This window comes from Drosophila miranda, assembly GCF_003369915.1.
Source record: "Drosophila miranda strain MSH22 chromosome Y unlocalized genomic scaffold, D.miranda_PacBio2.1 Contig_Y1_pilon, whole genome shotgun sequence".
Lineage (NCBI taxonomy): Eukaryota > Metazoa > Arthropoda > Insecta > Diptera > Drosophilidae > Drosophila > Drosophila miranda.
Genome location: NW_022881603.1, coordinates 15,309,089 through 15,324,755, shown reverse-complemented (window position 1 = coordinate 15,324,755; position 15,667 = coordinate 15,309,089). Strand labels below are relative to the sequence as shown.

The 15,667-nt window shown below is 46.4% G+C and overlaps 1 protein-coding gene across 2 annotated transcripts in view; it reads right to left on the bottom strand.

Annotated features, from left to right (window-relative positions):
• The window catches only part of LOC108160841 (calbindin-32), a 62,122-nt gene that overhangs the window by 37,944 nt on the left and 8,511 nt on the right, over nucleotides 1-15,667 (bottom strand). Inside the window, exon 1 of one of the 2 annotated variants that reach the window (XM_033396270.1) lies at nucleotides 7,785-7,815. The exons of the other annotated variant lie outside the window; for it this stretch is intronic. Within the exon in view, the coding sequence (XP_033252161.1) occupies nucleotides 7,785-7,800 (16 nt within the window). The 5' untranslated portion in view covers nucleotides 7,801-7,815. Of the gene's footprint in view, nucleotides 1-7,784; nucleotides 7,816-15,667 lie in introns of those variants that run through there. 2 annotated transcript variants of the gene reach the window in all.

The window sequence follows — 15,667 nt, the reverse complement described above, 5'->3', positions numbered from 1 at the left end:
GCTTGAATCAAAGGCAGAGGCTTGGGCATAGGGAGAAAACAGTAAGCGCAGAGCACGAGAGCGAATATGGAAGCAGAGACAAAGAAGAAGCATCTACTTCTATATCTATTTCTAAAGCTTTATGCTTAGCACATTGCTGGCATAGAAATAATGGACCTGCGAGGGTATCAAAGCTTCGGATTGCTTCGCAGCTATCATTGTTTTGTATTTGTTGCTCTGCTGTGCTCATCTGTACTGTCCAAACAGGATATTTGCAGTGGGAATCGTTGACAGCTTGTTGCGGCTGCTGCGGCTGAGCCACGCACCGGACGCACAGAGGCATAAATTCCCGGGACAGTGGTCTGTCATTCAGGGAAATCTCCCATGCAGTTTAATGAGCAGTGCGGACTATATTGTCTATTTAGCAGCCAGAAAGTGAGGAAATCAGGAGACAGACAGAAGAAGAGTGCAAATTAATTCCCACTTTGTTTCAGTTTACTATTAAAAGCCACCCACTGTGCCAGAAATACCATGCCACCATCAACTTGTTGACTGTCATTGTCCTCCTGCTGGCAGCATTCTGTGTCCTCCTCCGCCAACATTGTTTATCGAGCCCCTACCTACCAATAGGTATTAACTTTTCATTGTTCCCGGGCACTTTAGGAACTTGTGCAATCTGCCAGCATAAAACAAGCGGCTTCCACATTAACCAATGAGGGGGGTAGTCAGCGGCGGCCATTAGCTGCAGACCCTTATGATAAAGGCAGAATAAAGACCTTACTGCTCCGACATTTTATGGACTGGAAATTGCATTGCACCCAAAGGTTTTGCTCAGGCATCTGCCGTTTCCGCACCTCTCCATTATAGTGGGAGACAGGGAGAGCACGAGAGGGGTGCGATTATGGCGTAATGTTGGCCGAGAACTTTCCCAATTTAGAGTGCAAAATGGCAAATTCTCTTGGCCCGAGGCCAGAGGGCCGACCAGCTAATGTTATATATTGAAGGTTGAATTACGGCCGTCATATAAGTTTCGGAATGAGAAGTGATGAGCAGTGCACAAATTTGATCGATAAGAACACGAATTTAATGAACAAATAGATAGAGATCTATCGAACGAACGAGCACCCAAGGTGAAAGCAACAAGGAAATAAAGCTCGTTTCCCATTATCATTTCTCATCTCGGTTGCACGACGACCAAGAAATCGATAGCGAATCCTATTGAATAGCATAATTTTGGATCAGGTAACATCATTAATGGCCGCCTTGCATGGCACACAATCATCAAGCCTCGTTGCATAAGCATCTGTTAGTGTTTTCCCCTAGCACAATGGAAGCGCGCGTGTTCGAGTGCTCCCACTGAACGCACGACCTGCCACTGCCACAGCGGCTTACCTGTCAATGGATCTGCCCGTATGTCTGCGTGTGCGCACCTCTGAAATTGACAGTGTCTCGTCCTACGCTGTTCCTTATCCTTATCCGTATCCCTACCCTACCTTGGCTTCGCCCCCACTTGAGTATATTGCGGGAATGTCGTGGCTTTAAGTGCATTAAGCTCAGTTTGCAATTTAATTTGAGTGCTTGTCTGTTTACTTCTCACGCTGGCCTCTGTTTTTATTTTCCTTTTCCCTTTACCAAAGGCAACCCCTTCCCTTTTTCCACTTTATTCGTGCTTGTTGCTGCCAATTTTCTCCCCCCCTTTAGGGTTCGTGCCGGTATTGTTTCTATTTTTAAACGTTTCTCCCTCGCCGACGCTATTCGACCCAAGTCTGAATTATGCATTAGTGTTTCTTGTGTTTGATTTCCGATGTTGGCCGCCTCGGCTTACGGTTATTTATAGCCTTAATTGTGCCTCAGGTAATCTTTTCCATTGATTGGGCCTGGGGCTGGTCAAGCAAGGACTTTTGTGTCTGGCAAGGCTATTGATGGTCACACTCCCAATCAGGCATTGCCAGCCCCCAATTAAGTGATACTTTGTGGGATAAATCGCACACCATTTCTCATCGTTATGAGTGCACTCTCCAACATGATATTGTGACGTCAAGCGAGTCAATACGAGTAATAATCACATTAGAGTTATAATGCATCTAATAATTCACTTGGGGGCACATCCGGGCCCCACATTTTCTATTAGCTTTCGTGCAGGAAATTTCCTGTTTACTACCTGACCATAATTCACTTTTACTTTAATGTACAACCGCGGCACATTCTTCTGTTGCGGCCTTGGGGAGCGGGGTGGAGCTGTTCTACAACTAGAAGAGCATTTTTTCAGACCACCATATAACCGTCGTATAACCAAGACATCTGCCGCAGCAGTATGAATGTCAGTCGCCCAAAGTCATATTCATAAATAATAATATAAACGAGGGGAACGTTGTGAGTCGCTGCGGAGACCGCAACTCTACATTTATACCCGATACTTAGTCAGTATGGCTCTCCTCCGGCAGGCGCCGCTAATATTAAACGACACGACAAAGAGTGCGTGCGAGAGAGACAGAAAATCAGTCTGAGCGTGACGTCGGGCGCTGCTTGGCCACTGCAAATTGATTTCTTGCTTTTGGCTACAAAAATGATCCGATCTGATCCAGATTCAGCAATCTGATAGATATGGTCATTATCTATGATTCTGCGTTTTTAGTTTTCTTGATTGTGCAATATTGTGGATGCAACAGATTTTCGTCCTTTGTGGGGGCGGAAGGGGGTGGGGCGAAATTCTGAGATATACGTTTTATAGTAAGATCTAACAGAAGTGCGGATACCAAATTTGGTTACTCTAGCCTTAATAGTCTCTGAGATTTGTGGATGCCCCAGATTTTCGTCCTTTGCGGGGGCGAAAGGGTGTGTGGCGAAATTTGGACACGAAACGGTCAAGGTCCGATATCACAGGAGTGTGGATACCAAATTTGGTTGCTCTGGCTCTTATATGTAGGTTCTGAGATCCTTGAACTCATATTTTGCAATTGGCAAAACCGACCATGAAACCTGTGAAACCAGAGCGAGAAAGAATGAAATTGTTTTCTTGATTCTGGCTATAATAATTATACGATCTGGTTGAGATTTTACACTCTAGAACATATAGTCATCTTCTACGGTTTTGGTTTTTTCGTATCTTTAAAAATGTGGATGCCACAGATTTTCGTCCTTTGTGGGGAAATATTTTTGTAGCAGTGACATATCACAGAAGTCTGGATCCAAAACATCGTTGCTCCAGCTCTTATAGTCTTTGAGCACTAGGCGCTGTAGGGAACGGACAGACGGACGGACGGACGGACGGACGGACAGATGGACAGACGGACAGACGGACAGACGGACAGACAGACAGACAGACAGGGCTCAATGGACTCGGCTATTGATGCTGATCAAGAATATATATACTTTATGGGGTCGCAAACGATTCCTTCTGGACGTTACACACATCCACTTTTACCACAAATCTAATATACCCCAATACTCATTTTGAGTATCGGGTATAAAAAAAGTAAAAAACTCCCACACACACACGCATGGACAGACAGACAGCGAAAAGGAGCTATCGCAACCAAGAGGACCCTTAAAAAGGCCCCGTTGCGGCCACACGGAGACGTGGCGACGACCAGCGCCATGAGGCAGCCCAAGAGCCCCGGAATCCCGGACAGCGAATGGAGCGTGGTGGCCAAGAGGCCGAGAGCAGCACGCCGCACTCGCCCAGACGCGGTCATAGTTCAGGCCCCGGGAAGTCGTACAGCGAGGTTCTGGCAATGGTCACCAGACGACACGACAACCAGCTTTTCGACCTGGGAAGCTGCGTCTCCAAGGTACGCCGCACCATAAACGGCAACCTTCTGCTGGAGGTGGCAAAAGACAGCGTGGAGAGTGCTGAGGGCATGAAAGCCAGCATCGCACGTGTCCTCGGCGATGGAGCGTCTGTGCGCGCAATGACTGAAGACTCTAAGGGGGTCATATTGGAGATACGGGACATCGACTCCCTCGCGACAGAGCAGGAGATCTGTGCCGCTCTAACTCGTCAATTCAACATTGACGAGGGTCGAGTAAGAGTCCGCAGTCTGCGCCGCGGATACGCGGAGTCCCAGCTGGCGGTGGTCAGCTTGCCCTTTTCCCTGGGCCAAGCGGTCCTGAAAGGCGGCAAGGTGAGGATCGGCTGGACCATATGTAGGATCCGGGAAAGAGATGGACTCCCAAGGTGCTACCGATGCCTGGAACCCGGGCATATCGCACGGAACTGCAAGAGTACAGTGGACAGGAGTGGCTGCTGCATCAAATGCGGGGAGAAAGGGCACAAAGTTGCCGAATGCAAAAAAAGAGCCTGCGTGCTTCATCTGCTCAGCAGCTGGAAAGAAGGAGGTCACGCATGCAGTTGATTCAACTCAACCTGAATCACTGCAGGGCCGCACAGGATCTCCTGACGCAGACGGTGCGCGAGCTTGGCTCTGAGGTGGCACTCCTCAGCGAACCACATAAGGTGGGCAGCAGCAGCGATTGGGCCACGGACCTTACTGGCAAAGCGGCCCTGTGGCTCTGTGGCGTCGACGCGCCACAATTGCGCGACACCAAGTCGGCAGACGGGTTCGTCCGAGGGTATGTAGGCGGCATATGGTTCTACACCTGCTACCTGGCACCCAGCCTCTCACTGGAGACCTTCAGCCGCATTATGGACGAGCTGAGCTGCGATCTGCGAGGACGGAACAACGTCGTAGTCGGAGGCGACTTCAACGCCTGGGCCCTGGAATGGGGGTCCTCCCGTACAAACGCCAGAGGCCGCACGGTGTTGGAGGCTTTTGCCTCTCTGGACGTCGTCCTTCTGAACGAAGGGTCCCAGCAAACTTTCAGCAGGGCAGGTGTAGGGTCGATCATCGATCTCATCTATGCCAGCAGCACGCTGGCCCGGAACGCCCGATGGAGGATCAGCGGCGTATATACTGCCAGCGACCACGAGGCCATACTATGCACCCTGGGCACCCTTGCCCGATCGAGAGGTACAACGTTCCGGCATGGGAAGGCGTACCGCCAGGACACGCTGAGGGCCCAAGCCTTCGCAAGCGCCCTTGAGAGCTACTCTGCAAACGATGCAGACGGAGCCAACGATATGGCGACCAAATTGGCGGACGCACTTGAAGGCGCCTGCGACCAGAGCATGCTACCGAGAGGGACGTTCCGGAAGCACAAGGATCCAGTTTTCTGGTGGAGCGAAGCGATTGCGGTTCTCCGTAGAACCTGCCACCGGGCCAGAAGGCTGCTCCAGCGAGCCAGAGGCACACCGCGCTTGGCCCGATGCAGCGAGACCTACAAAGCGGCGAGGAAGGATCTGAAGACCGCCATAAGGAACAGCAAGAGGAATGCTTTCTTAAGCTGTGTGATGCCGCCGAAGAGGACCCCTGGGGAGGCGCGTACAGGATGGTGGTGAAGAGGCTGAACGCGGGCAGTAAAGCTCCAACAGATCCAGAGGCACTGGAGGGTATAGTCAGGGCACTGTTTCCTCGAGGACGGCAGATCCCTAGCTCCCTGCGGTTCGAGCATAGCCCGAGCGACATCTGCGAGGTTACGGAATCCGAGGTGTTGCAGGCAGGCAGAAACCTGATACCTAGGAAGGCTCCGGGTCCGGATGCGATCCCCAACAGCGCGTTGAAGCTGGCACTTCTTCTACTCCCGAGGGAAGTTGCGGGCCTTTTCAACAAATGCCTCCAGGAGGGGACGTTCCCCGAGAGGTGGAAAAGGCAACGGCTGCTACTGTTAACCAAGCCGGGCAAGCCGCCAGGGGTGGCCTCTTCCTACAGGCCCATCTGCCTTCTGGACTCCATGGGAAAAGTCTTCGAAAGGGTGATCGGTGCGAGGCTGAGCGCAGCCATCGAAGTAGCAGGCGGTCTCTCCCAGAACCAATACGGGTTCAGGAAAGGGAGGTCGACGCTGGACGCCATCTTGAGGGTCGTACAAACGGCGGAGGAAGCCATTGCTGGGACTAGGTGGAGAGGCGGAACCAAGTCCTATTGTCTGGTGGTGACACTGGACATAAGAAACGCCTTCAACTCGGCCGACTGGACTTGGACGCTGGAGGCACTGAGGTCCTTCAACATCCCGGGCTACCTACTGAATATAGCGCGCAGCTATTTCAGCAATAGGGTGCTGACAATGGACACATGTCAGGGCTCTAGGGCATACGAAGGGTCAGCCGGAGTCCCGCAGGGCTCCGTTTTGGGACCTCTGCTCTGGAACGCCATGTACGACGGGGTCCTACGGCTCCCGATGCCAGCCAACACTAACCTGGTGGGTTTCGCTGACGACGTCGCAATAGTGGCGGTAGCGAAGGAACTTGCCGCAGTGGAGGAGCTTGCCAACGTCGCCATACAAGCCGTCGAGGCGTGGATAGCCGCCGCGGGGCTGGAGCTGGCGGCCCAAAAAACGGAGGCGGTCCTGATATCCAGCCGTAAAGTGGTCGAGACCGCCAGAGTGCAGGTCGGTGGGACCGCGATCGAATCGCAGAGGTCCATCAAGTACCTTGGAGTCCTCATCGACACGCGCCTGTCCTTCAAAGAGCATCTGGAATACGTCCACACGAAGGCCGGTGGGACCGCGGGAGCGCTATCCAGGATGCTGCTAAACACCAGAGGGCCAAAGCAGGCAACGAGGAAACTGCTGACGAGCGTCGTGACGTCGCAGATGCTCTACGCCGCACCGGTGTGGGCAGAAGCCGCGAAGGTGAGGAGCTACATGCGAGGAGTTGAGGCAACGTACAGACTGTGCGCCATTAGGATCTCGTGCTCGTTCCGGACCATCTCAGACGAAGCCGCGTTAGTCATTCCCGGGCAAGTTCCGCTCAGGGAGCTGAGCTCCTTCTCATGGAAGGAGATCCATGATGCCATGACGGACAGTGCAGCCGAGGTACGCTCCAAAGCAGAAATTAAGGACGCCGCCAGAAGGACCAGCATAGACAGATGGCAGACTCGATGGGACCACTCACCCAAAGGCCGATGGACCCACACCCTCATCCCAAGCATAGCATGCTGGGTTGAAAGGAAGCACGGCCAGGTGGATTTCTACCTTACCCAGGCACTGAGCGGACATGGCTGCTTCCGCGGCTACCTCAAGCGCTTCGGCCACGAGACAGAGGACTGGTGCCCCGAGTGTGGCACAGGCATAGAGGAGGACGCTCGCAACGTCCTCTTCGACTGCCACAGGTTTGACCTCGAGCGTCAGACATTGGAGACAGCAGCAGGGTCTAGGGTCAGCACCGAGACTCTGGTGCCGCTGATGCTGGCAGACCCGAAGGTGTGGGAAGCGGCCGCGGAGTTCGCCTCTAGCGTGATGCGAACGCTTAGGTCCTTGGAGAGAAGGCGGAAGGAGCAGACGGAGTAGGTGTCCACGCCACTGCGAAGCAATGCTTTGCGGCAGTACCGCAGTCCGCGGGGCCCCTAGTCCCAACATACTCTTGTCCGTTAAATTAAGTCAAATATAAATTGTACAGTATATATTATAGAGCAAATAAATAAGTATATGAATATAAAAAAAAAAAAAAAAAGACAGACAGCCTTTGAATGTATTCAAGTGCAGTAGTCCCGGGGAAAACACAAGAAACTGCACGGTAAATTGAAATGAATGAGTGAGTGGCTGAGCGAATGACTGACTGACTGACTGACTGACTGACTGACTGACTGACTGACTGACTGACTGACTGACTGACTGACTGACTGACTGACTGACTGACTGACTAACTGACTGACTGCTTGTGCCTGTTTTAGCAGTTTAATTATAGAGCAGACATGCCTTCTCTTGTTCTGTTGAGTGTGTGCTTGGGCCTGACTGTACATAGTACGTACCTTGATTCTCTTTCATGCCAGAGTGAATAAGCCTGCGAGTGCAGGGGCGCCAGGTAGAGCCAGAGCGAGAGCTCAGATGCGGCATTCGCCGTCAAGTGGTCCCCTTCGCTCGGCATAATACCCGTAAACTTATCCTTGGCTGGGCGCCATTCCAAAGCACCGAAACCCCAAAGCGAAGCAAAAGGCACGAGCTGACATTGACATTTACTACTTACCGTTACTCGTGGGGGTGGGGGGTTGGTGGAGGCGAAGCAAGGCCCATCCCATCCATATGTGTCCATGCATACATAATGTAATAGTATTCATCAGTTAATACCTTAAGCTGGTTATTACACGAAGTCTAATACATAGATTTGCATGTAAATGGATGAAACACAAAACCAAATCTTGGCTTTCATTTCGTTTGTTCGGCGAAAACCCGGAAAAGGCTTAGTCGGCTGGGGGGTGGTGGTGGAAATCTTATAATTTATGGCCCAAGCCCGGAGGTGGACAATTTGTAACACCTGACCAAGTACAGAATTATTTATTGCAATACGGTTTATTTTATTGTATTTTTTGGCAGGGCAGGCATCATAAAAATGCAGTTTAAAATGTAAATGCCAATTTGTTGGGTCCTTAGGAAGCGGAACGGAAGATAATTTACCGAGGTTTGATGGAAGTCTTCTTTGTATCTTTATGAAGGTAAAATAGCGCAGGTTAAAACCATATCCCTGCACTGCAGCTATCTGTCGCGAAAGAGAGCGAAAGATCTTCTCGGAGGTGTCGGACTTCTTAAGCAAATTAGCAGCGGTAATTTACGATATGATTTCGAACAAAACAGTGACAATTTATGTGGTGCAAAAATAGCTTTTAATTGGCAGAAGCCATTTTAAATATGGCCATATCAATAGAGCTAATCCCAGACCGGCCCAGCCCAGAGAGGGAGAGAGAGTACTCTTAATCGAATGGTTTATTGCATTTGATGATTTTAATAAATTGCTTTATTTATTTATTTTTCCTTTCTGTGCCTGCGCCAAACGATTTAGTAGCAGCATTCTGAGGCATCTGTTGATTTATATACCCACATACTCGTATGTACACGTGCACCGCCTCACGAGTATACGGAATGCCCTTCCTCTTCCTGCAGATCTTTTTGTAAACAATTATAGAAATCCAAGAACGATTTCCTTTGTAATTTATTGCCGATAATCGGCTTAATTTGTATACTCCGTGGAAAAGCGATTACAGCATCGCATGCAAAGTGCTGATGATGATCCCTCTATATATAGATCTTACAACTGCCAGCTCTGGCCAAATTATTGTCATGCTAGGGAGCTAGCTCCTAACCGGAGATGTTCACAGTTCGACTTTTGTGTGTTTAATTTGCCATTTTTATTTGCCTTTTTTCTCGCGCCTCGAAATGTGTGCAAAAGAATATGTGTGAAAAAATGCTGTGCAGCATAGTGGGTGGGGGTGGGGAGGACGGACTGCTGGGGGGAAATAGTTTTCCCGTTAAGCCAGTTGTGAAAGTTTTCAACTTTTTATACCCGATACTCAAAATGAGTATTGGGGTATATTAGATTTGTGGTAAAAGTGGATGTGTGTAACGTCCAGAAGGAATCGTTTCCGACCCCATAAAGTATATATATTCTTGATCAGCATCAATAGCCGAGTCGATTGAGCCCTGTCTGTCTGTCCGTCTGTCCGTCCGTCCGTCCGTCCGTCCGTCCCCTTCAGCGCCTAGTGCTCAAAGACTATAAGAGCTAGAGCAACGATGTTTTGGATCCAGACTTCTGTGATATGTCACTGCTACAAAAATATTTCAAAACTTCGCCCCGGCCACTTCCGCCCCCACAAAGGACGAAAATCTGTGGCATCTACATTTTGAAAGATAGTATAAAACTAACGAGGGGGAACGTTGTGAGTTGCTGCGGAGACCGCAACTCTACAGTTATACCCGATACTAAGTCAGTATGGCTCTCCTGCGGCAGACGCCGCTAATATTAAACGACACGACAAAGAGTGGTTGCGAGAGAGACAGAAAACCAGTCTGAGCGTGACGTCGGGCGCTGCGTGGCCACTGCAAATTGATTTCTTGCTTTTGGCTACAAAAATGATCCGATCTGATCCAAATTCAGCAATCTGATAGATATGGTCATTATCTATGATTCTGCGTTTTTAGTTTTCTCGAATGTGCAATATTGTGGATGCAACAGATTTTCGTCCTTTGTGGGGGCGGAAGGGGGTGGGGCGAAATTCTGAGATATACGTTTTATAGTGAGATCTAACAGAAGTGCGGATACCAAATTTGGTTACTCTAGCCATAATAGTCTCTGAGATTTGTGGATGCCCCAGATTTTCGTCCTTTGCGGGGGCGGAAGGGGGTGTGGCGAAAATTGGACACGAAACGGTCAAGGTCCGATATCACAGGAGTGCGGATACCAAATTTGGTTGCTCTGGCTCTTATAGGTTCTGAGATCCTTGAACTCATATTTTGCAATTGGCAAAACCGACCATGAAACCTGTGTGTTAGAGAGAGACAGAGCGAGAAAGAATGAAATTGTTTTCTTGAATCCGCCGCCCGAATGCATCCTGCTGTGCCTTGGAGAGTTTTAATTAAATTCTCTGTGGCATCAGAATCGGATTACCGAAGGAGGGAGGCGGGTATATGCCAGGGGAGGCTCTGCTTGTGGCCATTTTTATGGGCTCTTATTAGTCCCCTGTCTGATGGCACTGATGGCGCTTTTCGATCAACGTTTCTCTGAGGCCGCGTTTTGCTTATTTTTGGACAGCAGCTAAAAGCAAATTATCGCAAGCTCAAAGCAAAGAGAGAGAGCAAGCGGGCGAGCCAAAGAGAGTGACAGTGGAGCTGGTGTCGTTCAGTGCGAGGTCTGTTCACCGTATTTGTCCCCTGTCTGATGGCACTGGAGCTTTGATCAACGTTTCTCTGAAGCCGCGATTTGCTTATTTTTAGACAGCAGCTAAAAGCCCTCCGTCGAAAGCTCGAAGAAAATAGAGCGAGAGAGAGTCGCAGTGGAGAGGGTTTCGTTCAGTGCGTATGCAACTTAACGTACCCAATTCTATTGAGCTCTTATACGAGTTGTAAACAATCTTTGGCTTTCCAAAACGAAAACAATTTCAATCTTGGGCCTCCGCCTAATTGATTTCTAAGATGTACAATCTCAAGGGCTCCCGCCGCAATCCCAATCTTTGACACTCGCCTAAATGGAAAACCAATGTTTGCCCACACCCGGATTCTCATAAACAATCTCACTCCCGGCTTTCTGCAGATCCTGCACTTTAGGCATTTTACAGTTCTCTCTTTGGATGACGAAATCCAATACTCGGGATGGCGAAATCAATTGAAATGTTTATAGAAAAACTATTCCCGAAAGGGATCAATGATGCAAAGATCAGAAAGTTCAAGTCAGTCTTGATCCAGAAGCGACACCGCAAAGTCGAGCTAAAAATTAAGATCGCGCAAACCCTTTGCCCGGAATCCTTTGTGACCCTCTACTTATATCTATATCAGTGAAGTTAGAAGTAAAATAAAAACTTTTTAAAAACACAATCCGCTACCGCAGTTATTTAATTGGCGCCCAACGTGGGGCGACGTTGTATAAAAAGCACCGAATAATAAAAGTGTTGCGTCATGCCGAAACCCGAAGGACAATTAATTAATGGAATAAATCCTTCAGATATAAAAACGCGGAAGGGGGAAGGGCGAAATTCTGAGATATACGTTTTATAGTGAGATCTAACAGAAGTGCGGATACCAAATTTGGTTACTCTAGCCATAATAGTCTCTGAGATTTGTGGATGCCCCAGATTTTCGTCCTTTGCGGGGGCGGAAGGGGGTGTGACGAAATTTGGACACGAAACGGTCAAGGTCCGATATCACAGGAGTGCGGATACCAAATTTGGTTGCTCTGGCTCTTATAGGTTCTGAGATCCTTGAACTCATATTTTGCAATTGGCAAAACCGACCATGAAACCTGTGTGTTAGAGAGAGACAGAGCGAGAAAGAATGAAATTGTTTTCTTGAATCCGCCGCCCGAATGCATCCTGCTGTGCCTTGGAGAGTTTTAATTAAATTCTCTGTGGCATCAGAATCGGATTACCGAAGGAGGGAGGCGGGTATATGCCAGGGGAGGCTCTGCTTGTGGCCATTTTTATGGGCTCTTATTAGTCCCCTGTCTGATGGCACTGATGGCGCTTTTCGATCAACGTTTCTCTGAGGCCGCGTTTTGCTTATTTTTGGACAGCAGCTAAAAGCAAATTATCGCAAGCTCAAAGCAAAGAGAGAGAGCAAGCGGGCGAGCCAAAGAGAGTGACAGTGGAGCTGGTGTCGTTCAGTGCGAGGTCTGTTCACCGTATTTGTCCCCTGTCTGATGGCACTGGAGCTTTGATCAACGTTTCTCTGAAGCCGCGATTTGCTTATTTTTAGACAGCAGCTAAAAGCCCTCCGTCGAAAGCTCGAAGAAAATAGAGCGAGAGAGAGTCGCAGTGGAGAGGGTTTCGTTCAGTGCGTATGCAACTTAACGTACCCAATTCTATTGAGCTCTTATACGAGTTGTAAACAATCTTTGGCTTTCCAAAACGAAAACAATTTCAATCTTGGGCCTCCGCCTAATTGATTTCTAAGATGTACAATCTCAAGGGCTCCCGCCGCAATCCCAATCTTTGACACTCGCCTAAATGGAAAACCAATGTTTGCCCACACCCGGATTCTCATAAACAATCTCACTCCCGGCTTTCTGCAGATCCTGCACTTTAGGCATTTTACAGTTCTCTCTTTGGATGACGAAATCCAATACTCGGGATGGCGAAATCAATTGAAATGTTTATAGAAAAACTATTCCCGAAAGGGATCAATGATGCAAAGATCAGAAAGTTCAAGTCAGTCTTGATCCAGAAGCGACACCGCAAAGTCGAGCTAAAAATTAAGATCGCGCAAACCCTTTGCCCGGAATCCTTTGTGACCCTCTACTTATATCTATATCAGTGAAGTTAGAAGTAAAATAAAAACTTTTTAAAAACACAATCCGCTACCGCAGTTATTTAATTGGCGCCCAACGTGGGGCGACGTTGTATAAAAAGCACCGAATAATAAAAGTGTTGCGTCATGCCGAAACCCGAAGGACAATTAATTAATGGAATAAATCCTTCAGATATAAAAACGCGGAGTGACTGTGAGATATAAGACAAGAAAAAGTGAGATAAAAAGGAAACAAACCGGAGCTTAGGGTGTGCAAAAATAAATACAATATACAATACAAATACAAATAAAAATACAAATACAATACAAAATACAAATACATACAAAAGCTAATCAAGACAATTCAAAAATACAAAAAAACCAAAAAAACCAAAGTTTTTAAACAAAACCAACCAAACCAAAACACAAAGAAAGTGAAGATATCAGCTAAACCAAAGAAGGAAGACCCGTTCGAAGACCTGTCAGCCAAATCAAGAAGGAAGACCCGTTCGAAGATCTGTCAGCCAAACTAAGAAGGACGACCCCTACCGGATAGTTCGTGAGCAAAAGTTGTATTAATAAATATATAAGTTCAATTAGGTTATATTAGATTATAAAAACAAACATATAAGAAAAATTTAAGGTGGATCAACTAACTTTAGATTTTGAAAAACTAATAATGATTAACTCACAAACAAGGACCGATCTCACTGCAGATCTGGTCAAACAATTGATAGCACTTCAAATTTCACAAGTACAGGAGCAAATTGTAAATTTAAAACAACAAATAGAAACTAAATCCGAACAGGTATCAGATTATCAGGCAGAAACAATAGACGAGACAATAAAAGATGACACCACATTAAAGGTAATAGAATCCCTACCAATTTTCAATGGTGGATTAAACCAATACGTAGGATGGAGGGAAGCTGCAGAAACTGCAGTGAAGTTATATAAGAAAGGAAGTAAGCAATATTATATTGCCTTAACAATTTTGAGAAACAAAATAACAGGACCAGCACATGACGCACTGACCAACCACGGGACAGTTTTAAATTTTGATGCCATTTTTTCACGACTTGACTTTGTTTACAGTGACACGAGACCAATTTACATAATAGAACAGGAGTTAAGCGTTCTCCGACAAGGGAACCTTTCAATAATAGATTTCTATAACGAGGTTAACAAGAAAATGACCTTGTTAATAAATAAGACAATAATGACTCACGGAAAGGACAGTGAAATCACGAAAGAATCAAATAAGAAAATTAGAGACAATGACTTACGCATTTTTGTCACTGGCCTAAACGGCGGCATTGCAGAAATCCTATTTTCATTGAATCCACCAGATTTACCGAATGCATTGGCAAAGGTACAGGAATTGCAATCAAATAACATTCGGGCCCAATTTGCCTACCAATTCAGTGGCCCCAGAAATTCAGGGAATAATAACTACAATACATTAAGATTCAACCAACGACAACCAAGGACTAATAGTTCACCATTCGACCAAAAAAGGGATCTTCAGAGGAATAACATGTCATGGGGACAACCCTATTTCTTGGGTAATAGACAACAAAATCAGGCCCCAGAACCAATGGATGTAGACGAATCGATACAAATCAAGAACCGACAGAACAGAAATCAATTCAGGGGAAATAATAATAATAGAAATTATCGGGAGAATACTAACGGTTATTATAGGAGAAATAATAACAATTATAACCAAGCTCAGCATTTTAGGGCAAACGTAGTACCGAATAATCAGTCTAACGAAAATCAGGCGCAGAAACGAAAGCCAAACGAAATGTCGGAACAACCGGCTAATAAAGCAATGCGGATAAATAACATTGAGGAGGACCATTTTTTATATCAGCCCCCGAAGTAGGTCTGCCCTACTTAAAAAGAGTAGATAAAAAAATAAACAGAGAATTAAAAGTTTTGATAGATACGGGAGCAACTTCCTGTTATATAAAAAAGGGAATTTACGAAAATAAAAAAGAATTCTCAATTTATAAGAAAGTTGCTACAGTGAATGGGTTTTCAATAATTAAATATTTCCATAATATAACTATTTTCAACACAAAACAAGTGTTTTATGAAATAGATGGAATGGAGGCAGATTTACTAATAGGATTTAACCTATTAAAGAAAATCGGAGCTGTTATTGATACAGGAAAGGGGACTTTAAGTTATAAAGACAATGAGGAGAAACTAATATATGACGAGGTCCTTTCTTTAAACAAATTAACCTTTATAGAAGAAAAACCATCCTTCCGTTGAAGGAATATATAATAAAAAAATATTTTGAAGAAGAAAAAGAAATGAAAAGTGATTCAGTAAAGGTAGAAGGAAGTTTATATAGCTTGGGATCAAAAAATCCTGAGCACGCCGACGAAGAATTATCCGTCAATAGTTTGGGATTCAAATATCCTGAACCCGCCGTCGTTGAATTATCCGACATCCAAAGTTTTAATAGTTTGGGATTAAAATATCCTGAGCACGCCGTCGTAGAATTATCCGACACTAAAAGTTCGAATAGTTTGGGATTAAAGAATCCTGAACACGCCGTCGTTGAATTATCCGACAATGAACAATTTAAAAGTTTAGGATGCAAAAATCCTGAACGCGCCGTCGTAGAAATATCTGACATTCAAAATTATGCAAATTCTGAATTGAAAAAAATGAAATTGTATAACACAATAACCTACAAAGAGGACAATTTAGAAAATCTCAGAGAGAAAATGGTATCTATCATCGATTACCGTTCAGAACGGATATAAAAGGAGAGATTAACACTGAACATGATAGACCGGTATATGGCAAGCAGTATCCATACGCTTATTCGGTTAACGATTTCGTTAATAACGAAATAAGTAAAATGTTAGATGAAGTTATAATCAGACCTAGTAAAAGCCCATATAAT